The sequence below is a fragment of the Thunnus maccoyii genome, chromosome 9 (assembly GCF_910596095.1).
Source record: "Thunnus maccoyii chromosome 9, fThuMac1.1, whole genome shotgun sequence".
In the NCBI taxonomy this organism is placed as follows: domain Eukaryota; kingdom Metazoa; phylum Chordata; class Actinopteri; order Scombriformes; family Scombridae; genus Thunnus; species Thunnus maccoyii.
The window spans coordinates 3,649,795-3,675,807 of NC_056541.1; the positions used below are offsets into that span (position 1 = coordinate 3,649,795).

General features: G+C 38.6%; 2 protein-coding genes across 3 annotated transcripts in view; one reads left to right on the forward strand and one right to left on the reverse strand.

The window, feature by feature from the left end:
* sh2d3cb (SH2 domain containing 3Cb) overlaps positions 1-17,821 on the reverse strand; it is a 39,757-nt gene extending 21,936 nt beyond the window's left edge. The window contains exons 1-5 of one of the 2 annotated variants that reach the window (XM_042420611.1): positions 17,390-17,821; positions 8,020-8,059; positions 6,597-6,725; positions 5,186-5,580; positions 143-246 (exon numbers count right to left, since the gene is read on the reverse strand). In XM_042420611.1, coding sequence (XP_042276545.1) covers positions 143-246; positions 5,186-5,580; positions 6,597-6,725; positions 8,020-8,059; positions 17,390-17,646 — 925 coding nt within the window. In that variant the 5' untranslated portion in view covers positions 17,647-17,821. Of the gene's footprint in view, positions 1-142; positions 247-5,185; positions 5,581-6,596; positions 6,726-8,019; positions 8,060-16,060; positions 16,192-17,389 lie in introns of those variants that run through there. The other variant, XM_042420613.1, reaches the window with a different exon arrangement.
* LOC121903507 (spermatid perinuclear RNA-binding protein-like) overlaps positions 1-26,013 on the forward strand; it is a 216,377-nt gene that overhangs the window by 65,063 nt on the left and 125,301 nt on the right. The gene's annotated exons all lie outside the window — the stretch shown is intronic.

Below are 26,013 nucleotides of genomic sequence, written 5' to 3' on the forward strand. Positions count from 1 at the left end.
TGTGTTAATGTAACTAATTTTATTTAGTGATTACTCAACATTTGTAATGTCTGTATGTGAATATTTTGCTTTTTATGACTCACAGACAGAACAGATGCTCAGTGTAAAGAGGAGAAAGAGTTTAGTTTGGTGTCAAACTCACTGTTGCTGTGTGGAGCAGAGAGAGATGATTCTCCGGCCGTCGACAGAGGCTGGTCGTCCTTTTCTCTGTTAACATCTGCCTCCCTGTGGAGGAGAGAGGAAGGACTGCACAGAGAAAGAGAGAGGAAGACTTAATCAGATCCTTTACTTAAGTAACAGTAGCATTACCACAATGTAAACACACTTGATTACAAGTAAAAGTCCTGCATTTAAAATCCTACTTAAGTGAAAGTATTATCAGTCAAATTTACCTAAAGTACTCACTCTGCAGTAAGATTCCCAGTGACTGATATATTAAATACATTTAATAAAGTACATTATTAATACTGATGCATCAGTGTGTAAGCTACATTGTTGTTGTAGCTGCTTGAGGTGGAGCTAGTTTGAACTTGTTTATTTTTATATTAAATCTAAAGGAAAGGAAAGATGATTCATTTTCAGACTTTTCTCTAATCTTTGATCAGTTTATTCTTTTTTCTTTGGGCCTCAAACAGATATTTAAATGAAACCATGTGAGATGTTTAGAGGGGAAATAAAGGTCTCTTCAGTGGAACTAATTACTAATAAACATCTGAAACCCCAACCAGGGGTCCGTTTCACAAAGCAGGTTCAACAAACTCTGAGTCTAATCCTGAACTCTGAGTTGATCTACTCTGAGATAGGAAACTCTGAGTTTCCGGTTCCAGAACAGCTGATTTGAGTCAGTTTATTCAACTCGGAGTAGTTTCACCTGGAGTTAAGCGCGTGCACCACAACTATAAAAAGCCAGCATCAATGGAGCCCCGATTCAACGAGTCACCATGGCAACGGGGAAGAGGAGGGCTGCGTTTTTCACCCCACTAGAACTAGAAATCTTAATGCGATAATACGGCGAGTTTGAACATGTTTTCAAAAAGAAGTGCAACACCGCTGCAGCTGCAAAAGAGAGGGAGACGGCGTGGGAGAACATTGCTGCTCGGGTCAATGCGTAAGTTTAAACTAGTCCTTTGCAATCACAATAATATTACAGAGGAAAACTGCTTGATTGGTCGCCTATTAATTTATTTCATTTAGGTCCAATCCCGCGAGGGAGAAGCGCACTTGGCAGCAGTTTAGGATGAAATATAAAAACATTGTTCAAACAGGTGAGACCTCGGCATAATCTCATGGGGGAACCTCATTTTGATCATGTTTTACATTGTAAAGTAAATATTAAGTGGCTGTTTGACTGTGCAGTTGTTTTATCCCCAACATAATGCTGGTTTCACACACATAAATGTCTTCTCATCTACATCATGTTCTGTTAAATAATTAAGCCTATTTAAACTAACACAGACTTCTACTCAGCCAACAGAAAGAAGGCAGATGTCCGTAAAACGGGTGGTGGTCCAGCACCGCCACCTCTAACGGAGGCAGAGGAGCTGGCCCTAAGCCAGACTATAGGAAGGCCAGTGGCTGGCCCCGACACTGTACAAAAAATGACTACGATTGGTAATGTTGCAAATGTAAGGACGGATTAGGTTGTGTATGTAGATGATGGACTGTGACATGAAACGGTACCGCTCAAAAAGATAATTGTCTGGAAATGCTAGAACATCAATGAATATTTAATTCTCTGCGCAGTAATGCTGCACCTTCATCCACGGGATCGTTATCAAAAGGACATGCCATGTTGAAAAAATGTGAAAAAGTCGCCACTTACTGTGCCTAATGGACTTCTAATATACTGACTCTGATTTTTTTAATGATTTTTTAAATGACAGACGGCAGAACTAGGCTACGCCAAAACTCGCCTGCTGACTGAATGAATGAGGAAATCAAATGGAGTGTGTGGCTCTGAAAGAGGGCGGAGACTGAGGGAGACTCGAGGTTCATTGAGAAAAACCTGGTCCCGACCAGGTTAGGTTCATAGAGTCTGTTACTACGGTAACTGACCGAAAGCTTAAGTTACCCCTCTCTCTCTGAAACAGGCTAGAGTTATTCCTCTTTCTCTGGTTTGAGTTACCTCCCTTTTTGAAACGGAAAACTCAGAGTTTCCCTCATTTCAGGGTTAACAGACTCTGAGTTTTCACTAAACCTGCTTTGTGAAACGGACCCCAGGAGTGTCAAGCATTCAATTTTTTTGGAGGGAGCACAGTTTCACTATCTTAATGTTCACAAAAACTTGTTGCCCATAATCATCTAATTCAGCTGCTATTTATCATCAAACTGCCCCTATCAGTAACTATCTACAACTTAATGACACTCCAATTATTAACACTTTAATTATTCACTGTCCAATATTGAATAATAATATTTAACAAGAAAATGTTGGTGTAAAGGCTTGACTCAGGGGTTTAGTTATCGGGTTAGCTAGCAGCACTGTTGATTATTTAACATTAAGTAAAGAAAGCTCACATTCTCAACACATAGCTCCTGTTTTTACTGACACTATTTAGCTCTCAAGTCCTCATAAAAATCTCATTATGTCCATTCTCTGTTCTTGAAGGACACATTTCAGTGCTGTAAATTTGTTTTGACAAAAACAACGATAACTTAGCTAGCTAGCTTGCTAATAATAGCAAACAACAACAAGCTAACACTAATGTTAATGACTTTAGGGTCATAGTTAAAACCACTGATGTCACTTAAAGTCACTTTAAAGGGAAATTACAAATTAATTCAAGTCAAACTGTTTTATATCGTGAGCTGAGGTTTGTTATTCATACCTCACACTGTGGTTAACGACGAAACTACACAACTTAGCGCTTTCTAGCTGGAAGGAACCAAGTAGCCTAAATAGAGGGGAGGGGGGTCTGCATGTGAGTTATATATATGAATTAAAACTATAGATTGTATATTATACACAGTGGTGGAAAATATCTTCGTACATTTACTCAAGTACTTTACTTAAGTACAATTTTGAGGTACTTGTACTTTACTTGAGTATTTCCATGTGATGCTACTTTATACTGCAACTCCACTACATTTCAGAGGGAAATATTGTACTTTATACTCCACTACATTTATTTAACAACTTTAGTTGTTTTTCAGATGAGGATTTGACAGAATTAAATGTATTGGAGTGGAGGTATCAAGTAACTTAAAAAAGTAAAGTAGAAGTACTTCAAAACTGTACTTAAGTAACTTGAGTAAATGTACTTTAACTACTTAACACCACCCACCATTACAAACATCATCAGGGCATCAAATTGGCACAAAAAGTCTGACTCAATTGAATTATACACAATCAAAAAGAAAACTACCTGACCAACTGGAATGAAATGACCAAAACACAAACTATATTATGTGTCTCTAAGATGCAGCTAAACACCACCATGAATAAGGGATTCATTTCTTCACAAAGCACACGTATACTTCTTGGGAGAGAAAAGAAGAGAAAAACACTCCTCATATATATGTTATAATGGATTGTACTGTTTAAAGTGTATTCGTTATCTTGTGATCGTGTGTTTTCTTGTGAATCCATAGTATGCAATTAACTTTGGTGGTTATGTACGATACCTTTAACATTCATGCTAATAAGCTTACCGGAATTTGTGGGAGGGATGGCAGATGGTTATCAGACTACAGGAAATAGTCTCTCATTTTGAATGTGTGTCTTATGTTTACTTTCTCAGACTAATAAAAGTGATATACAGAGGAAGTTATGTCTGTGTATCGTGCTGCAGATACAACTTATCAGCTTAAATCACAAAAAACAGGACTGCGGCTGAGAGACAGAAGCATCGCGTCTAAACAAACTAAACTTAGACAGATTTAAACAAACTGAATTCAGCTGGGGAGTGCATTCACATGAAGGCAAATACATGTTTTAAACTTTATCCTTAATTACATCTGTGTATCATTTCATGCATTTCCATTTTCTTTTTCATCTTATACTGCGTTCAAATGCACAAACAAACTTTAGATGACAGCATAGTGGTTGTTTGTAGTAATATTAAGCATGTTTTCATCTAACTGTTTCCATGCACATTTTCAGTTTGTGCGTAGAAATACCGACTGGAAATGGAAATGCTGGTAATTAGGGAATAAAGGAAATATTGTAAAACTGATCTGAGGTGTTAAAGTTGGCATATCCAAAAAGAGAAGAGACAATGAAAGCTGAAGGGAACTTATATTTCTAATACACCTTGACCCTGCTTTATGGTGTACGTAACCGTTACGTGCTGTGACAAGATTACACAATAATCATGTAATCTAGTGCAATCATCTTGAATAAATGAAAGGTAATTAATGGAAAAATGCAACTGATAAACATGTTATTTTGTTGAAACTTCAGAAATCTTGTGTGACAACTGAGTAGAAATATAAAGAAATATGTAGCCTGTTTTCTTTTTGCAACTTTCTTTGGAAACCTGCTGTGGTTTTAACTTTTATGTGTCATAACCTAAATTAATGCCAAACCAGTTACACCTAGATGTCACATTAGAATTTGACTATTTTATTCAGTTTTATAAGAGATTAAAGAGGAGACCCCAAACAGATCATTTAAACTTACTGCTGAGTTGATTAATCGATCAGTCGATCGACAGAAAATGACGTCATTTATGACTCAAAATTCTCTGGTTTCTAGCTTCTCTGGTGTGAGAATATGCAGCTTTTCTCTATTTTATATCATCATATAAAAAACATCTTTGGGTTTTGGGCTGCTGATTGCACAAAGTAAGACATCTGAAGACGTCAAATTGGGCTCTAGGAAATTGTAGCGGGTATATTTGAATATTTTCTGACATTTTATAGATTTAACAGTTCATTAATCAATAAAAAATATCCAACTTTTTAAATCAGTAATGTAAATAACCATTAGTTGGTAAAAATTCTTATTTTTTCCCATTACAAACATTTGCTTCTTGACTAGGTTTCCTTTCTAATGTCTAATAAAGGCAAATGTTTGATCTGTAAATATAAAATATGAAGCAAATATCAATATATCAGTCATCAGAAATCTCCTGTGATGCCATGTTATGTCACTGAGAAACTTTTCTGCTCCTCTGAATAATACAAAACCGGATCTCGATGTTCTTGTTTAATATTGTGTTTGATATTTTAAATGAAGCCTCACCTTCTGGGACAGACCCCCTCCTCTCCACTCAGGCTGCCGTCCTTCAGCCCTCTGTGGCAGGACGGCGGGCTGACAGCGGTGCAGAAAGCCGTCTCCATGTAGCTCAGCGGTAACGTCCTGTTGACCGGCCGGTGAATCTGAGCCCCGCTCCACCGGGTCAGAGCCGCTTTGCTGCCCGCGTAGAAGTGAACGAGGGCCGGTAAGGAGTCGAAGGCCTCCTCCTCCAGGCTGTACTGGACCCGAGTGTACGTTTCGCCGGACTGCACCACCTTCTTCTTGATGAGGAAGTGGAGTGTTTTCTGGTCCCAGTGGCTGGTGAGGACAAAGTCGCCCTGACTGGACTGAGAGTCCCTGATGAGGAAGTCACCATGGCTCACCACCAGGCTCTCCGACACCTGAGGAGATATTTTAATCAATATTCACATGTTCTCACAGAGAGATCACACATCACTACTTTTTGTGCAACATCACAATAGATTGGTGTTTTTCCTGCTCCAACCATGTTTTGTGTTAGTTCAGTTTTTGTAGGTAAAGGATACGTCAGATTGTTTTGATTACAGTTAGGGGTAAATAATGTGCAGAGTTTGCTTTCACATTTATGTGCTTAAGGTTGAAAGTTTCCCTCTCAGCCGTGTACGTACGGGGTGATTTTGTGACATCACAACCAGTTTGGAGCCAATCATGGTCCAGTATGTGTGCAAACTTGAAGCCTCCAGTGCACAAACACTGAGAATGAACTTTACAGTGAAGCAGGAGACATCTTGAGTCCAGCAGGAAAACGTATGACATGAAAAATATTTACATATTCATAGATTCTGTATTTTTACATGAGAGAGATGGAGGAGAAATTTCTAAAGAGGTTAACTTTTTTGTGGGAAAAATATTTAAGACACATGATCTTTAAGGTTATAGTTATGCTTTCTTTCCTGTAAAAACCCCTCAATGTCAGATCATCCACTTTTATTCCTACTTTTAAATCCTGGTTAAAGACTCACCTTTACACAGCTGTGTCCCTCATATACAGTATATATATATATATATATATATATATATATATATATATGTATATATATAATAGTAAAATTGTTTTAATTTTTTCCATTATAATTATTTACATATACTGTATATTTTTGTTTTAAAGGTGCAGTGTGTAGAGTCTTTTTAAGAAGAAAAATGTCCAAGTTTTCTGATTCCAGCTTCTCAAATGTGAATATTTTCTGGTTTCTTTAGTCGTCTGTGACAGTAAACTGGATATTTTTGAGATGTGGACAAAACAAGACATCTGAAGACGTCATCATCAACAACTAATCCATTAATCGACAATGAAAATAATCGTTAGTTGCAGCAATACAGGTGTGTGTCATTGAATTGTGTGTGTGTGTGCGTGTGCGTGTGTGTGTGGCAGGCGGACCTCCCAGGGGATGCGTCCGTGGTACCAGGCGTGGCTCCTCAGGTTCGTGCCGCTCAGCTTCAGCTCCTCCTCCAGCTGCTTCCTCAGGTTGTCCGACGGCGGCTCCAACCAGAACTTCTCCTTGGAGAACTTAAAGGGCATCATAATCAGATACGACAAGAAACACGGAAAAACAACAACAACAAACAACAAGTTCAGACCATCAGGTAGCCTCCACTTTTAGATCAAGTCCCAGTTGAGGTTTTCTATTGTGCTTATTATCACATTAAGTGAACCAGCCTGCTCTCTTTCCTTAGAAAAAACTGCATGAAATGTGCGTCTGCCTCAGACAAAACAAGCATCGCGGCAGCTTTCTCTGCTCTGTTTTCGTGAGAATGTTTGTGCGTTATTGGATGAGAGAGTGGGGAGGTGGGGAGGTGTTGGGGGGGGGGACAGAAAGCTCTGGCATTCCCACACTGGCATCCGCACTGGCGGCACCAGGGCCCTGAGACCCAGACCCGTGGTGGAGTCTTGGCCTCGTCGCTGTGGCAACGTCATTGTGTGATGGGGGTCATCATTCAGTGGCGCTTTGTCTGTCGCGTCTTTACACAAACACACACACACACACACACACACAAAAGAAAGAAACGGCGCTACTGTATATCAAGAGTTTACACCAACGACGGGACGGGAATGCTTTTGTTTTTAGGACACACACACACACACACACACACACACACACACACACACAGTTACTGTTATCATACTGTTATATAGGTGACATGTTGCTTTCTTTCCCCTGACACCTCCCACCCCTCCTGCTTTGACAGAATGGTTTGTCCCACTGGACTGGGAATCAAGGGCTGGGCACTGGGCCAGGACCACTTCAAAACAAAATAATGTGTGTGTGTGTGTGTGTGTGTGTGTGTGTGTGTGTGTGTTGCAAGGGTAAGGACCTGGACGTCCCTAATGAATAGCTTTAATTTCATTAGCATTATCATTCATTGCCAGCTTGTCCCACTCGAACAAGTGTGTTTGTCAAGTACACAAGTATCCAATTATAAGTCAATGAACTGGAAATTCTCTCGCTTTCTGTGTCTCTTTCCGTCTTTTCCAGGCAGAGCTGCCGGGCCCAATCGAGGCCACCACCGCCACTGCTGCCGCCGTTGCCAGCGGTAACCCAGGCAGCTTCAAAGTATTCCCCCCGCATTCCCCGAGTCCTTTCTGTCACCATCCTGATTGAATTAGAGCCTGAGTGCCGTGTGGAGAGGATCACAGCAGACAGACGAGGTTTAATTTAACCTTTACTGAACCTGGTGCCACCGCTGGGAACAGAAAGTCTATTGTCTGACAAGAGGAAGAAGCCGACGGAGGCCGCACATAAACTAGATAAGAGAGTGTAAAACGGAAATATAACTGATGTCATGTAAGAAGAGAAGCTTACCTTCACATATTCTCCACTGCTGTCTGTCAAGTCCAGTTGGCTGAAAAACAAAAATAACACAAGTATGAGAAGTTTATATCTGTTACACTTTATTCTACAGCTGTAACTTCCTGCTTCAGGTTTAATCACTTTTTTTACCTTTGCTTGACTTTACTGTACAAGCATTAACTGACTTTACTGTACTAACCCTAACCCTAAGGCCTTAACCCTAACCCTAACGCCATGACGTCCTAACTCTAACCCTAACCCTAACCCTAACCCTAACCCTAACACCCTAACCCTAACCCTAACACCCTAACCCTAACCCTAATGCCCTAACCCTAACCCTAACGCCCTGACACCCTAACCCTAACGCCCTGACACCCTAACCCTGACGCCCTGACACCCTAACCCTAACCCTAACCCTAACACCCTAACCCTAACCCTAACCCTAACACCCTAACCCTAACCCTAACACCCTAACAACCTAACCCTAACACCCTAACCCTAACCCTAGCACCCTAACCCTAACCCTAACACCCTAACCCTAACCCTAACACCCTAACCCTAACCCTAACCCTAACACCCTAACCCTAACACCCTAACCCTAACCCTAACCCTAACACCCTAACCCTAACACCCTAACCCTAACCCTAACACCCTAACCCTAACCCTAACCCTAACACCCTAACCCTAACACCCTAACCCTAACCCTAACCCTAACCCTAACACCCTAACCCTAACACCCTAACCCTAACACCCTAACCCTAACCCTAACCCTAACACCCTAACCCTAACCCTAACACCCTAACCCTAACCCTAACCCTAACACCCTAACCCTAACACCCTAACCCTAACCCTAACACCCTAACCCTAACACCCTAACCCTAACCCTAACACCCTAACACTAACACCCTAACTCTAACCCTAACCCTAACACCCTAACCCTAACCCTAACCCTAACCCCTGATGTGCTTCAGATACAAAACACACAAGCAATAAACCTCTCAAACACGGGTCAGCTGCTCCTCCCTCACAGTAAGTCTAAGGCTGCAACTATTTTCATTATTGATTAATCCAACAATTATTTTGTGATTGATCTATTAATCTTTTCCTGTGAATGACTGTAATTTCCCAGAGTCCAAGTCAACTTCTTTATATGTTAAAACCCAAAGATTATCACTTATATGACAAAGAAAATCACTAAACCATCACATTCAAGAGGCTGAAACCAGCTAATGTTTAGCATTTTGCTTAAAAAAACGATTAAAAAGCTTATTATATCATCAAAATAGTTGGAGATTAATGTCTAATTGTTGCAGCTATAACTAAGGCTTACACCTTTCTTTCAAACATTGTGAGTTATGTACTGAGCAGGACATTTTACTACTGAATAATAAACTCGTGGGTGTCTTGGTGGACTAACAGTCTTAACGTCTGGTCAAAAATGGCAAAAAAATGGCAAATTCTGCTCACTCCAATGGAATCGACGTGATCAGTGGAAGTAAATTTGGGTGAACGTTGACCCGCAAATTAGCGCCGCTAACCATCCAGGCTGTTTCCATCCAAATGTAGAACAAATTTTAACTGAAATTTCAGAAAATCCATAAAAAGAAAACGCTAATTAATGTGTGTTTAATATTAACAGTTGAATAAACAGCTGATGGCGCTGATTCTCCTGTCAAACGCAGTAAAGCACACCAAAAAAAAAAAGTTATAATAATAATAATAATGGCACAATGCAGTGATGTTATTAATAGATTGACAGTCGAAACTGAAGCGATGGAAAACATGATAGAAATCCTGGTGATACAGACTATGATAGACTACTGCAGTCAGTTTTCTGTCCTCTTGCACAACTCTTGACAGCAGCAGTGAGTTAATTCGACACCACCCAGCAACAGCTTGCAACACAATAAACTGTTTCAGGGACGATGAGGAACATTTCTGTTGCCGCTGCTGCTGTTGTAAAACCTAATATTTGCAAAAAGGGAATCTTCTTTTCTGCTCTGCTGTCCATCCAGTGATCAAACCAGTTGGCATCTCACCAGTTTTTTTTGAAGGCTCAGGGAGTCATGAAACTCTTCTCAGCATAAAGAGGACCAGAGAGACTTTCAGCTGAAGTTAGAACATGTAAAACTGCATGTTGGCAGTGTGAAACTTCTTTTTTTTTTTTTTTTTTTTTTGTTTCGGTCACTCTGCTCTTCCTCAACATTCTGCATATTTCCGCAAGTAACGTCAAGGGAGGTGACCTTTTGTTCCCAAAACACAAACTCCGAGAACAGACAGCAAGCAAACACACACACACACACACACACACAAGCAGATGTGAACACACACACAAGTAAAACATACAGCATGAGAATCTCCCTCAAAGTCAAAAGTTACGTTCACAAGCCTCACATATTTTATGTTCTGAATTGCATAATGGGGTGATAAACTGTGAGTTCATGCCCTGTTTTCTCGTGTTTTGTTTACTTGTGATTATGAAATAATTATTTCATAATAAAACACATCATGAAAAAAAATCGTGAGAAAATAAATTCAAATATTTTATCATCTGACCTTCAGTAACAGTAAAGCAAAAGGTCAACAGGAAATACTACTCTACTCTACTACTACTTCTCTATTATGTGACATATAAAGTCTGTGTTCAGTTTAATGTAGATCTACTCTACAGACTTTATATTCTATATTGTCCACACTGTCGACACGTTAGCAGTTAGCAGTGTTACTTAAAAAAACAGTTTTTTCCTCTTTACTTAACTGTCCACTGAGTGTGAGAGCATCATCATCATCATCATCTACTCTTCTCCATACAGACAGAATGGAGGAGCTTATCGATGGCCGAAGAGCAAAACCTCCTATCTGAAAAATGCACTGTTTTAAAAAAAAAACTTGTTTTCTTGCAGAATGCTATTTGTTAAGGATACCCAATATATAATACACTGTTTTTGGACTATATTACTATATTATGTGTTAACAATACTGTAATAACCATTCAAAGATACTGTAAACAACACCACATAATATAGTAATATAGTCCAAAAACAGTGTGTTATGTATTGGGTATCCTTAACAAATAGCATTCTGCAAGAAAACAACAAGTTTTCTCAAAAAAGTGCATTTTTCAGATAGGAGGTTTTGCTCTTCGGCCATCGATATATTGGTGCAAACCAACCAAACAGCTGCTGACATCTGTAGGTTTAAAGAGGAGGTGGCTGTTTTCCAAAGACCAAAACTCAAAGGTAAGCTAACTATCTCTATTGCTAAGAGCATATATTCACCAGATATTTAGCTCATTCTCAATAATACTGTATTAATAAACTGTGGCAGACTCACCTACAACACAACTTTATTGATAGAAAGCAGGTCAGAGTTGAGTAACAGTCAGAAAGCATCTTTATGTGTCGCTGAAGGCGGTGACTGAAAAGCTATTATTATTATTATTATTATTATTATTATTATTATTGCTGATATCCATCTGTTAAGTTCATGGTTGTTGTTCTCAAACTGTAAGGTTAATGTAATGTTTTACTGTTTGTATCTTAAAACCTGTTTACTATACTTTGTATAATGTGCTTTGGCAGTACTGTACTTCTACTACTTGGTGACATAGTGACTATTCATCATTGTACACCCTTTTGTTCAATAAAAAGTTGTTAACGAGGCAGAATTTGGAAATTTTCTTGTTAAAAAAACAACTCAAACTGTTTAATCGGTTCACAAAATAGTCTGCGATTAATTTATTAATTGGCAACTAATCGACTAATCGTTGCAGAACTACAGTTAAAGCGGATCCGTCAGCTGTTAGCTGTTTGTGTTTCTGAAGCGTCGTCGAGGAACTGAGAGACTCAAGAGGAAACACCCCAGACCGGAGGCTGCGTTCCCCCAACCAGCATCAAATTTTACAGCACTTCCTGCTCCATAACATCAACACACACACACACACAGAAAGACACCTAGCTGTGGTTCAAAGCTCCCATAATAACCCAAAACAAATGTGGTGCCGTCTACAGAGAGCAGGTTTTACTACAGAGACATGAACAGAAACAAATTTCTAATGAAGGTTGAGGTCAGACACTCGATGACACGTCATCTGGTTAATTCATTAACTGGAAAACAGAAGTGAGTCTTATCGGATCCTTTCAGCTCAGGAAATCATCAGCTGTTAAGCAGAACGTGGTCAGTTCTGGCTTTTCTTCAGTGATTCAACACTTTTCATACCACAGAGGTTTAGTGAACAACAACACACCAGCAGATTCAAATCTTTGGTTTCTTTCACTCTTCTCTTGCTCTTCGGTTTATATTCAGTAACAATTTTCATAATTAAATAGACAAAACAGATCTATTAGTGTTTCTGACACACATATTTCTGGATGACATTTGCACATTTGGTTAAATTTGTATTGAATTGACACTTAAGTTCTGTTAATTTAATATCATTTTCTGTCATTTTGAGTTACCGCGGTTGATCCGGAGGACGTCTGGCCTCCATCATGTTAAAGTCTGATGCATGAAGTTATGTTAAATACCTGCACCTGGTCCTGGACTATACCAATCCCCTGCAACAGCACCCCTCCTGTTTGTAAAATGGTTTGTCCGGCCGGTGTTTTTTAGTTCTGTTCTGTTGACGTCTTTGAGGTTAGTTATTAATCATGATTGCTTTGTTCTTTTTGCATTTTCTGGGTAAATAATAACCCACCTGCGTCCCGTGCCTCGCTGTTCGGCCCCTAACTGTACTTGAGGACACTTTGACATGTGAACAGGAGGAGTTCCTTATAATTAATGCTGATCTGCTCTACTGATCGAGCTACAGACAACCTGTATAAAGTCTTGTAAACAGACAGGACATTTACTAAAAGAGCTCCATATTTTCATATTTGTCACCTGTTGCGCGACAAGAAGTGTGAAAACAGCTGTGAACTGAAAACTATGACGATATGATAGAAGAAGAGAGTTTGTTCTGGATTTTAAAACGTATTTTTGCTGTCGAAGCTTTAATTAACGACCCTCGTTATCTTCTGATCAGTTTCATCATCGAGACTCCGACAGGAAGTCACGTGAATGTCTCATATTTTCTTGAACACTCAGTGAAAAGTTGAACATTTTTTTACCAGCTGCTCCATATTATCAAATGGAAATATTCTAGATGAGTGGTTCTCAACCTGGGGTCCGGGGACCCCCAGGGGTCTTTGAGGGGGTTCCCAGAATAATGGGGAATATTTTAGTTTCATTATTACTTCGTCTACAGTAATGACTAACTAATATCTTATGATGTGGATCTCTGAGTCTACATCTGATTAAACATCTGCAGCCTGACGGATCCTTGACAACAAACAGGTTGAGAATCACTGTTCTAAATATCTCGTGCATCATTTTACACTCATGTCCTCATCATATGACAAACTGTATTTGATATCTTATCTTTAGAAATTTGGGAAACTCGACTGGATTTTTGTAAAGATCTACGTCTGTAGAAGCAGAGAATGATCAATTATGAAGCTGTTTATAGTAAACGATAGTAAACGGTGTTTATTACAGTGTTTTAGGTTATTTTAAGCTACTTTTTGCTTGTCACAGCTTTAGTAAAGCTGGAAAATGATTTAATATCTTCATTTATTGACTTTTAGGTGAATCATATTGATTTGATGTCATCTTATCATGTAATTATTTTTCTATCTGATTTATTGATTCAAAACCAGCTCCAATTAAAAATGAGCCAAATTGGTTATTGATTTTTTTTCCCGCACATAGTATGAAGAGTTTAATCTCATCTGATGCGAATCAGTGGAGCAGAACTGTTGTGATTATATTAATATATTAGTAGTAAATCAGTTTGATTGTATTATATGTGGTTTTACATATGTTTGCTGTATCGTGATTCTATATATTGATATATGTATCAGAAAGTTTCCTTTTGGATATAATGATTGAAGATTAACAAACATGATTCATTACCACGACTATTAAGTTAGTTATTACTGCCAAACATCTCTGACTGTGAAGCAAACATATGATGTGATCGATCAATCAATAACCTGCTGAGCTGAGTCAGACAGATGATTCAGTTCATGTTTTTATGACATCATCGCCTCACACATCCCTCACTGTCTGCTGAAGGTTAAAGTCCCCTCTAACGAGGAAACTGAACCTTTTTAGTGGAAAAACCAAACGAGACCGAAGTCAAAGCAGCGTATTTATAAACATCTGGAGGAATATTACAATTCATTAAAATGTAATAATTTCTTCTGATATCAACAGAGGTGAAACTATAAAACACTGGTGTCTTTTTGACAAATGTTACTTCATAATGAAGACGTTTGATACAGTTAGTTCAGTAAACTGTATCATAAGGCTGCGACTAACGATTATTCTCATTACTGATGAATCTGCTGTAGAGCTTCAATGATTAGCCGCCGACTATTAAAATAATCTCCGACTATGTTGATAATTGATTCATCGTTTTTAAGAACAAATTCTCTGATTCCAGCTTCTCACATGTGAATATTTTCTGGGGTTTTTTTTTAGTCCTCTGTGACAGTAAACTGAATATCTTTGTGTTGTGGACAAAACGAGACATTTGAGGACGTCAGCTCGGACTCTGGGAAACATTTTTCACCATTTTCCGACATTTTATAGACCAAACAACTAATCGATTAAGCGAGAAGACACCTGACATAAATCAATAATGAAAATAATTAATAATAATGATAAAGAATTGCAGGCGAGGCGAGGACATCGCAGGAATCTCTCTTTTTTTTTGACAAATGTTCCATCATATGTGAACGTGATGATAAAGCAAGTAGAAAGAACTGTTTTTTGTTACTTAACTGCAACAGTCTGACACAGAAAGTTCAGAAAATTGTATAAGTATCGAATAAATAAGCTGTAACATGATATGAGAAAATATCTGCTGTCATATATCAAACAGCTTCCTTCTACCTGACCGTAACAACTAATCTCGTACCTCATTTATAACCATCAGTCACGTACCTGTCGTCATCTGTAATTTAATGTATTTGGCTGCTATGACGATTTAAAGGACCAGTATGCAGAATTTAGTGGCATCTAGCAGTGAGGTTGCCACCTCCACCTCCCCTTCAAAGCATGTAGGACAACCTACGGTGGCCATGAAACTGGCAAAAAAAACACGCGCCAATATTGGTTTGTCCATTCTGGGCTACTGTAGCAACATTGCAGTCTCCACGGAAAAAGAACTGCTCCCTATGTAGATATAAAGACTCATTCTAAGGTAACAAAAGCATGATTCTTATTTTCAGGTGATTATACACTAATTAAAACATACTTATTAATATATATGTGTTCTGCTAGATGCCACTAAATTCTACATGCTGCGCCTTTAATTTCCCTCCAGGGATGAATAAAGTCATCTATCCATCCATCTATCCATCTATCCATCTATCTATCTATCTATCTATCTATCCATCCATCCATCTATTTATCTGTCCATCTATCTATAGGTCTCAGTCAGGTGTACATCAGACTGAAGCGGGCAGGGCAAAGAGGACAGAAGTGAAACTCTGCTGCATCTCTGATCTCTATTCTGACTGAAACTACAGCAGATCAAATTGCTGCTCTTATGTAACACACAGTCCAGTCCAGACTGAGCTGCACCCTCCACACACACACACACACACACCTCTGACACACACACACACACCTCTGACACACACACACACACAGCCTGAACCAGCCTGCTAACAAGACATTCACTTCAAAGCTGCTGTAAATGTTTTACTAGTTTACGAGCTTTTCATGTTTTTTACGGTTAACTCATGAGGTTGTTTCCTGCTCTGCGTGCTTCAAACACGCACTGCACGCAGAAAAAAAACAAAAAAAAAAACGATTAAAAGTTCAAAATATTAAGACAGTCCCTTAAGATGTCAGAGTTGTAGTTTACAGATGACATACCTCACATTTTTTTCCTCTGAATGTCTCAAGTTTGTTCACATAAACAGATTCAGAGTTTTTAAACACGTTGACAGAAGAAGAAGAAAAGTTTGAAATGACGCAGAAAGCAGTTGTTTTTTTTTCTAACCTTCCCTTCGCCTTCTTCCCCCCGCAGCGACTGTTAACTCCCCGGACTTCACACATCTTCTCCCCGCACAGCCCGACGCACCGCAGCGCTGAGAGAGCAGCGACCAGCTGACTGACCGCTGCGCTGCGCAGGCGGAGCGCTACTGCGCATGTCTGCTGCTACACCTCCCACGTGTTTTAATGGGTTTTATCACGATATAAATTATACAAATGTTAAATATAATCTATGAAGGATTAGAGTCATTGTTAGGAAAAAATAATCTGAGTTTTAGAGAAAAGTTTTCATATTAATTTAAAAGTTTTTTCTCCAAATATTATGACGTTTTTCTCTCAAAAGCAATTTGAAGTTTTTAAAGTATCAAATGATATTAATGACATTATATTGTTACATGAAACCAACGTGATTTTGTATCAGAAATGCAAAATTAAAATGAATCGAATGATGATGATGATTATTATTAATAATATTGATTATTGTTGGGTCTATTTATAGCCTTTTATTTTCAAAATATTAAAATAAATAAATGATAAATATTTAAACAATCGTCTTTTTGTTCGTTTGTTTTAATGAGTTCAAAAAACGGCCGCAAGTGTGTTTTCACCCTCAAATACACAAAATCCTTCAGGTGGACACAGACACCATCCAAGCAAATAATCCCTGTAAAGCTTCAAATGTTATTAGAATATCACATCTGATAAAAAAAAATAATAATAACATTTGAAGCTGTACAGGCGTTGCTGATGATGTGCCACCTTTTCTCAATTTTCAACTTATCATATGGGTTATTACATTTTTTAAATTATCTTTAATATCATCAAATATTCAATAATTTCATCATATCAGTTAATTGAAAGGTTATTTCCAGGTCACTAGTCAGGAGTTTAATGATTCTCTCTTGTTTATTTATTTGCTGGTAGTTTCACTAAACAGTCTTGAGTTGATGCTTGTTTTTCAGGCATGAATTATTGTATAATTGTTAACACTAAACATAGAAGTGGATTAAAGAGGAATAGTTTTGTTTTTGATGCTTTTTTATTTTCTGCTCCATCATCTACTGCAAAAATCTTCATCTTACTGAGTAAATTTTATGTATTTTTGAACTATAAAAGTCTAATTTTCTTGAAACAAGTTGCCAGTTTGAGGATGTGGCTGATTACTGAACTACAATACTAGAAACTAAATGATATTTGAGTCTAAAATTATTAATCAAACAAGCTCATCTAAGACATCTCAAGTCAGTTCCTTTTCAACCTGAAGTTACAGCTTGACAAACCAAACAACAGACCATTTTTTGCATCTTCTGAAAGTGCAGTTAATGAGGTTTCTCACCTGTCAACACTCCCCACTTCCTGCCAGACGTTCACAGGCTTTGTGATTTCCTGTGTTCCTGTGTATGTGACACCTCGCTGCTCTGTTTGGTTGTCTACGTGTCTGCGAGCGGTTTCAGATATCGGGTCCATCGGCACGTACAAATCCTGTTTAGAAGTCACTTTCTGTTGGTTAGTCGCCATGATGGTCAACTGTCCTACTGGTCTGCCGCTTTCTGAAGCATCCTCGCTGCTCGGCGGCGCCTCTTGGCTCTTCATGAGGCCTTCTGAAGGGTCATAGAAGCAGCTGTCAGACGTTGAGGTCAAAGGTGAAACTCGCCTGGGTGACGGGGTGGCTGGCAGGGGCCGAGCCAGAGGAGAAACGGACAGCGCCTGGTCCAGACTGCTCACGCTGAGGTTGGACAGAGCACTGAGCAGAGGGGATTCTCGGACATGTCCCCCCGCCCACCCCTTGCTCTCCTCCTCCACCTCTCCCCCCTCCTCCTCCTCCTTCTTCTTTTTCTTCGTCTCCTTCAGCCCCCTTAAGCTCTTCTTCTGCTTGTCGCTGCGGGGCACGGTGCCCACGTGTGTGTACATGTCGCTGGAGCGGGCGTAGCTGGGGCTGTGGAGGGCGGACTCCATGTCATCCACCGACTTGTCCTCCACCACTGCTGGTTTGGCAACACTCTGGCTCACATCATGCTCTAGGATTGCCTTGTTTTTGTCTTTTTCTGCCGGGCGGCGGGTTGAGAGATTGGTGAGGCTCCCAAACCACTTGAAACCTGGAGAGGAGGAGGTGGTTAATTAGTGGAACCATTAAAAAAACACAAAAACAACAAACACAATAAAAACATACCCAATAAGACAGAAGAAACAATCACAATCAGTGGGCAGACTCAGCATACGTCCTTAATAAACAATGTGTGATGGCTGATGGGATAAGGGTGTTATAGGTGAAGAAACATGTTTTCAACCTCTGGGAAGGCAGTTGTTGGTGCCTAAGACGAATAAATGTTTGCAGCATTGAAAGGTGCAGTGTGCAGAATTTATAAGTATGTTTTAATTAGTGTATAAGTGATGAACCTACAGAGAATTATCAGCGACTCTGCAGCTCCTCTCGGCTTTACGGAGCTTTATAGTGAGTTTCAGCTCATTGTTTATCTGTCCGGCTGCAACTTTACTGTTTTGCTTCACTCTCAGCGCTCTCACAGCGTCATTTCTGGCTGCAGCAGGCAGCTGTTTTCAGAGGAAAAAGCCCTAAAAAGTCACTGTACACTACCTGCTCAGCACCAAACGGCAAACAGACACAGTTAGCTGTAGACTAGCTGGTGAACATAGTGGAGCATTTAGCAGCTAAAGAGCCAGATATTTCCCTCAGGAGTTGGTAGAGACCAAAAACAGAGCTAAAAGAGAGTGAATATTGGACTTACATTCACCAGGTGGACAGAAACACGACTCCACATGAATGATAATGTTGCTCCGTAACTGCTGGATGTGGAAATAAACAACTGTTTGCTAACAAGTTCAACATATCAACTAAAAAGCTGATGTCAGTGTTGTGTTCACTTCTTGTTTCTGGTGAAAGCTTGTGGCTAAAATATCGGTAAACGCAGGTTTAACCATTTAAAAACAGTCATGCAAACCACTGTTGTAACGTCATAACGGTCTTGTAGTGTTGTTTAGTTTGAAGGACTTATTGTGAGCATCAAAGCCAGTAAAACTAATGTGGCTTTAGACTTTGAGTCATTTGTAGGGTTTCCCAAACATCTTTAATCATAGTTCTCCGAATTCTAATTAGTCCTAAACTTGGCATTCTTCTGTTTTGTTTTAAGAGTAAAGAGTCCTCTTCAAATGATGTATAAATCAATTATGCTTAATTATTTTGGATCATTTCTAATTATAAATCATAAATGCCTGACTAGTATATTACCACAGTGTATCTGTGTTACAAATCCTCTGCGATATGTTTGTATATCAGACCACCCAAAAGGTCTTGACCTTAATGAGACACTGAGACACGCTGATCTGATGATTAACTGCAGGAAATGACTTATCTGTCTTTCAAAAGATAATACTTTGCACTCAGTAAAACATGTACCCTTCAGCTCTTAACCGTGTGAACACGGCTGTTTAAAGAGGAAAAAGCCAAAAAAGTCCAAATGCATCTGTTAAAATCATTATCATCAGGCAGGTTTTTCCTGCTTCTTCCTGTTTCGGGTCTTGAGCTGAAGCAGGTCTTAAATTATTCCCTCAGTGAGATGTAGTTGTATATTTTTAGAGAGAATTGAATAATAACGTACAACCTTGTGGGACCAGCAGCTGCAAACACTTAATTTTCACTTTGTCTTGTGCAAAAAAAAAATAAAATAAATGTTTTCTTTGCGTTCGAGTCACCCGAGGAATGTTGTTGTACCCTCGTCTGCTGAAACTCTCATCGTTTCTATTCTGAACTGCAGCCCTCGAGCTCTCAGCCCATGTTTGATTATGTTTCTGCCCCAGGGACCTATTACACACCGAAAACACTGACAGATATTTATTTCCTCGGCTAAATATAGACTAATGATTTTGAGAGAGAGGGAGAAAGGGAGACGGCGGAGGTGCAGATGCAAAGAAGCTGATTTTTTATTTTAATTTTGCAGCAGATATCACAAAGACTGAAAGTTCTTATGGATCTTTAGACTGTAATTTAATGTGAGAATATTAATAATATTCCTACAACAAATCCAAATCTCTGATAACTTCCACTGAGTTATGTGTCTTTTATGCAGTTCGTACAATAAATATTAAAACTCTATTTTGATGCATAGTACAGTAAGAGAGACCCAAACATCAACAAAGTCCTCAAATCGTAACAACATTTGTTGTTTTTCAATCCTATATGACTAATATGTGTGTTTTCTGGTGTAACGCCCTTGTTGTCCGGGAAACGTTGTTTGTCAGTGTTGTCAGAAACGGTGAACAATGATTCATTCATTCATGATTGCAACCACACACGGGAGGGACTATTCAGTGACACACACCTGAGTCAGTTTGATGCCTCTGTACGTGATGAAAAACCAATCTTAGTTACAAAACGTTGTGCTCTTTCTAAACATCATGATGACGACGTTTTTTTTAAAGGAAGCATTGTACAGCGCTGCCAGTCCTTAGAAGCAGGAAGGACATGAAACTGCACCGAAAAATGGTTTATATGCCAAACCAACAATGAACTGATCTAAAGTATTGTTTGTGCATCCAAAGCCTGATATATCTTAATCTTCTAGACCTCCGTTGTTGTCCAAAAACTATTAAAAACAAGTCAGTGATCCACATCGCTGCACTGGGTGACGTGTTCTTTCATTATGAGGAGTTTGGTCACATTTTCAGTCTCCAGAGAGTAGTTCTGTGTAAATCAGATGCCACTGAGCATGTGCAGGAACACGGATCTATTTACAGCTTCACTAGCTTGTTGTGCTGCAGATCACAACCTCTGGACTTTGTACTACAATGTACAAAAACTCGGTAACACTTTATTTTATAGGTCCTTAAATTTTTATAGTAATTTGCAGGTATTTAATGGGTAATTTTAGGGCAAATTGTAATTAAAAACAACAAGTTGGTTTAGTTGATAAGTGCATGCTCATTACATTAAACACCTCACAAACTGACAGAGGATACTTCATTTTCAGTGTGTAGTTTTGTGTGTCAAACAATGTATCAGCATATTCTGTAAGTGTGATGTACAGGAAACGTGCTCAAACTTATCAACTGAACCAACTTGACACTTTTTTTTTCTGTTGCTGCAGCTTCATATTTGCTTCAGATAAACTTTTGAATACATTTTTTGCACAGAAGGAGGACTGTGGATTTTTATCTCCCATCATTTACATTGTAAGGTCATTATGAAGGGATCTTCTAATGGTCAGTATGAACAGGAGGAATGATTACAGCAAGAAAAACAGGTTTTAATGTTCATTTGGGCTCCTGACTGTTGTTTTAAGACAGAATTGAAAAATTGTGAACCTGTCCTTTAAATGTCCTGGAAATTAACTGTAAAATACCTATAAATTACTTAGAAAATGTCCAGGAAATTAGCATAAAATTAAATTACTTGTAAAATAAAGTGTTACCAAGGAGTTGCTTTTACACTTTTGATGGAGCTAGGCTAGCAGTTTCCTTTTGTTTCCAGTCTTTCCAGTGCTAATCTAGGCTAAACACGTCATCTTTGTACTGGACACTGGATTTCTGTCTTTCCATCTAATTCTGAGTGACGCAGGGAGAGAAATACAACAGGAGGATTTCACTAAATGTCAAACAGTTCCTTTAACTGGGAAATGTATCTAAGAATAGCACCATACATTGCCAAGTGAGCATCTTTTTCAGGAGGCACAAGTTGAAACTGACCTCCACCCAGAACCACCCACATCAGCAGTTATGAGTGACAGATATTTTTGTAACTTCTGAATGAAAGTGTAAAAGTAACAGTAGACATCACCATGGCTCTCAAATAAAAACTTTTCTGTGGGTTTTTTTAAATTATAACCACCATTAGACACAACTTCCCTTTAACTTGAATGAGAACTTCCCTTTAACTTGTGTCCAAACTTTATACTTTTTGAGCATTCTGTCATGCTTTAATAACACCAGCATAGTTTGTTTACCGTTCTTAAGTTTCAGATCTGGACTGATTGAACGGCTCCTCACATGCATCGTGGGTGAAATTCAGCTTTAAACAGTGAAAGATTATCAAGTCAAACAGCAGAAGAAGAGGCCCACAGTGAGCTGTTGTCCCTTCAGCAGACATTCACTGTCTTTTCTTAGCTCGACTCTTAGTGCCAAACTCTGCTCTTAACTGGGCCGCTGTCCATTCAAACTACACAAAGACGCGTCTGTGCTCCGTTTACAATGGAGCAAAAAAAAAAAACTGTTTGTAATTGGAACAGTGAACAAAGAGCCAATACACACACACACACACACACACACACACACACACACACACACTCACAATGAAACAAGTGTCAATAGATCACATTCTTTTATAGGATTACACAAATTGTCCCTGACTCATCATATAACACCATCTCTGTTTCTAACAGAACTCCTTTTCTGAAATGATGTGTTGAATGTTTGAAAAACAATAAATTAAACATTTCACATCTCTAAAATAATTAAAATCTCGTCTGTTGTTCTGTTATCTTATTATTCTGTATTTGCAGTACTACTATAAGAATGTGAGGTAACTTTTCATAATTAGTTTTTTGTTTTTGTTTTGTCTTAAAACAACAATCAGGAGCCCAAATGTACATTTAAACATGTTTTCCTTGCTGTAATCATTCCTCCTGTTCATACTGACCATTAAAAGATACCTTTGAAAATGCATTTTCAGTGTAAGTGATGAGGACAGACAGTCTTCCCAAGAAAAACAACCATCAGTCGTTAACTCGACTGCAGCAAAACGTCAGAATAATTACGTGTAAGTGACAGCGCCCTCTGGCAGAAAGCAGAAAATCAGGTAACGTAAATATACAGAGAAAAACCTCGTTAAAAATCCCATTTACGTTTGTAACTAGACTAATAAGTAAAGAATGTTGTGTGGCTCGCTTCATATGTTTAGATAAGGACGAGACATTTAATATTAGCTAGCTAGCTAGTGACAAAATCTGTGCGAGGAGGTATTACAGCATGGATGGACGGGTCAATAAAATTATTGTCATTTAATTTGGATGAATTGATGGATGGAGGATAAAATCCACAGTCGTGGGTTTGAGCATGTAGCCAGCAGACGTCTGAAACGTGACTCTTAAGTCTAATCTTTTTCTGCATAACTTTTACGCACAAAGTTGAACCTCAGTGACACTTGGTAACAAAGATATTAGAAGAGTGATGGGTAAATCTCAACGTTGGAAAACTGGGATGTCCGGCAAAGACAGCGGAGAACCTCCGCTCCCCTCCTGGCTGACCTCAAACAATCTATGGATACAGTTTTGAAGAAATAGCTGGATGATGCATTTGCGACCGTATCAGCTACTTTAGACCAACTTACATCCTTGTTCCACAGTCAGGACAAGCGCATTAAAGACATGGAAGAGTGTATATAACCTTGACGACAGAATTACAAAGCAGGAAAACAAACAAAACGTTGAAAAAAACTGTTGACAACTTGGAAAATCAGTCACAGATATCCAACCATCTAAATGAGTCAAATCAAGTGGATCTTCTAAAGTTACAGCCTTTTTAGCACCAAATGCCCTCTTTGTGTCATTATCATTCCACTACAGCTCAACAAGAAAACACAATAAGGGAATTTTATACTAAAAAGATTGGAAATTTGTAATTTATTAATCTTTTAATAGCCAGTATGAACACGAGGAATGATTACAGTGAGGAAAACCCTTTTTGATACTCATACAGGCACCTGACTGTTGTTTTAAGACAAACTTGAAAAATTTAAAACTTATCCTTTAAACTCCCCAAATATCCCAAATGTTGTATAAAAGCATCATAAAGTTAAAACAAGACTTACTCAGTTTCCTTTTGTTCATGGTTCACAGGTTGAGAATATCTATGAAACTGACATTAATAACTGTATCTTCTGCTTGTCGGTGCGGTGTGACAACAAGCCACATGCTCTATATGCAAAGAGTCAATCTGCTTCCTGAATTCAGAGGAAATGCATCTCTCACTGTGTTGATGCAATCAGATGTTACTTTTCTGACGCCACAACGGAAACGTGTGTATCAATGAGGCAAGCCACTTGTGTCGCAAAATTTATTTTATTTCCACTGTTAAACCCTGAAAAAGTAGTTTTCCTTGCCCCGGTCTCATTAAACGTTCTCCTCTTCCTCGAGAGAACAAGAAAAACGTCTTGAATTTGACACGTGTGCACTGCGATACCTCTGGTCATTACAGAAGGGAGGATATTGAACCATTTGGCCGGAAGTAGCTGAGTACTTGTGTAGTCTTCCTCCACCACATTTAAGAGGAAAATTTTTATTAAGTACTTTTGACTGTGCTGCATTTATTCGACAGCTTGAATCAATCTAATTGTATTTGTGTGATACTTTCCATGCAAATCAATGACATAAATCACTTCTTAAGACTTTAAAAAAAAAGCCTTTTATGAGTGTTCGCACGAAGTTTTATGCATCCAGTTATACTATTTTACATACTTTGATGTGTTTATTCTACTGTTTTTATCTTATTTTATTGTATTTTTGGGATTTCGTTCTATCTCTGTTTAATTTCTTGGATTTTATTTAACTGCAGTGTTGATTTGTTTTTAATCTTTTTACAAAGTAAAACACTTACCACTGTGCTATATAAATAAAGTTTATTTAAAGTGGTTTACAGGTGACTGCAGTTAATATCAGGTCAATTAATTTATGTATTTATATAGCACAATATCACAAATTTGCCTCAAGGAGTCATGTGCTTAATTTACCTTTAAAGAACTTTTTTGGGGTATTTCCATTTTGTGAAACTTTACTGCAAAACTTTCTACCACACTTGATTAATTTCACAGCTATATTTATTTTCCAGATTAGAATTTTAATTGCAAAATACAAAATGTAATATGTTTCCCTCTCTGTTTTCTTGTTCTCATAAAGAATAAATGATGCTGAATGTGAGCAGGATGTCAGATGTAGAGATAAACATAGATAAAGAAAGCATTAAACCACAGCTGGAAGGCAGTTATCACTCCAAACTCTGTGGGAGGCCGCAGGCAAGGCAGCTGTCAGCATCTTGCAACATTTCCTGCCAACATTTCCTTGTGAACAGACGAATCCTAAAAAACCAACCAAACTGATTTGTATTCTTGTGTAACCTTTGACTTTGCGAGTTCCACTGAAAGTTAAATGTTGAAGACAGATATGAAGAACGCAGGTGAACACGCGCCGGATACGTGCTCTAAAGAAAGAAGCTCACCGCAGCTGAGACTCAAGCTGAAACACACCACATAAATAAACATGTCATCTTTAACACACGAGACGTCGTCCAAGTATCGGCTACATCTGAGAAGGGCGGCAGGAGTTAGAGCCTGCCTGAGTTAACACAATCTGTCCATATGATGGGATTAACAAAGTTATAAGATAGAAACCTCTCCACAGTCTTATCATACTTAAATGGAAGCTTCTTAATATGTTGTTGTTGCATCTGTGTGGTTGGACTGTGGATTTCAGGGTCCTGTATACTCTGCAACGGTAGAAAATGCCATTTTTCTATTATTGTATATCTAAAAATATACAAATATATACAAATATACAAATTAAGGATGTGCAGAGGGCCCAGTATTTGTATTTGTATTTGAATAAAAGTGGAAAGAGGCTTAAAAATCCTTGTTTTTTTTTAAATTACGCTTTTAATTTCAGAAAATTAAAGTGCTACAATAAGTGTTCATGAATATACTACCTTACAAAGGAGGTCTCAAACTGGAGTCTCTCGGATCATGGATGACTGCACTGACTACTGAGCTAAAACTTTACTCATCACCTCATTGCTACAGACCTCTACATATTTATACATCCATAACACAGAGACACAGCATGTAATGTGTAGGGAAGAACTTCAAAGGTGATTCTTGTTTTGCACTTTTCATTTATTGCCTATTTTTTACAACCAAACTTTGTGGAAAGGAGAAGGGGAACAACAGGTTATGGAGAGTCTCTT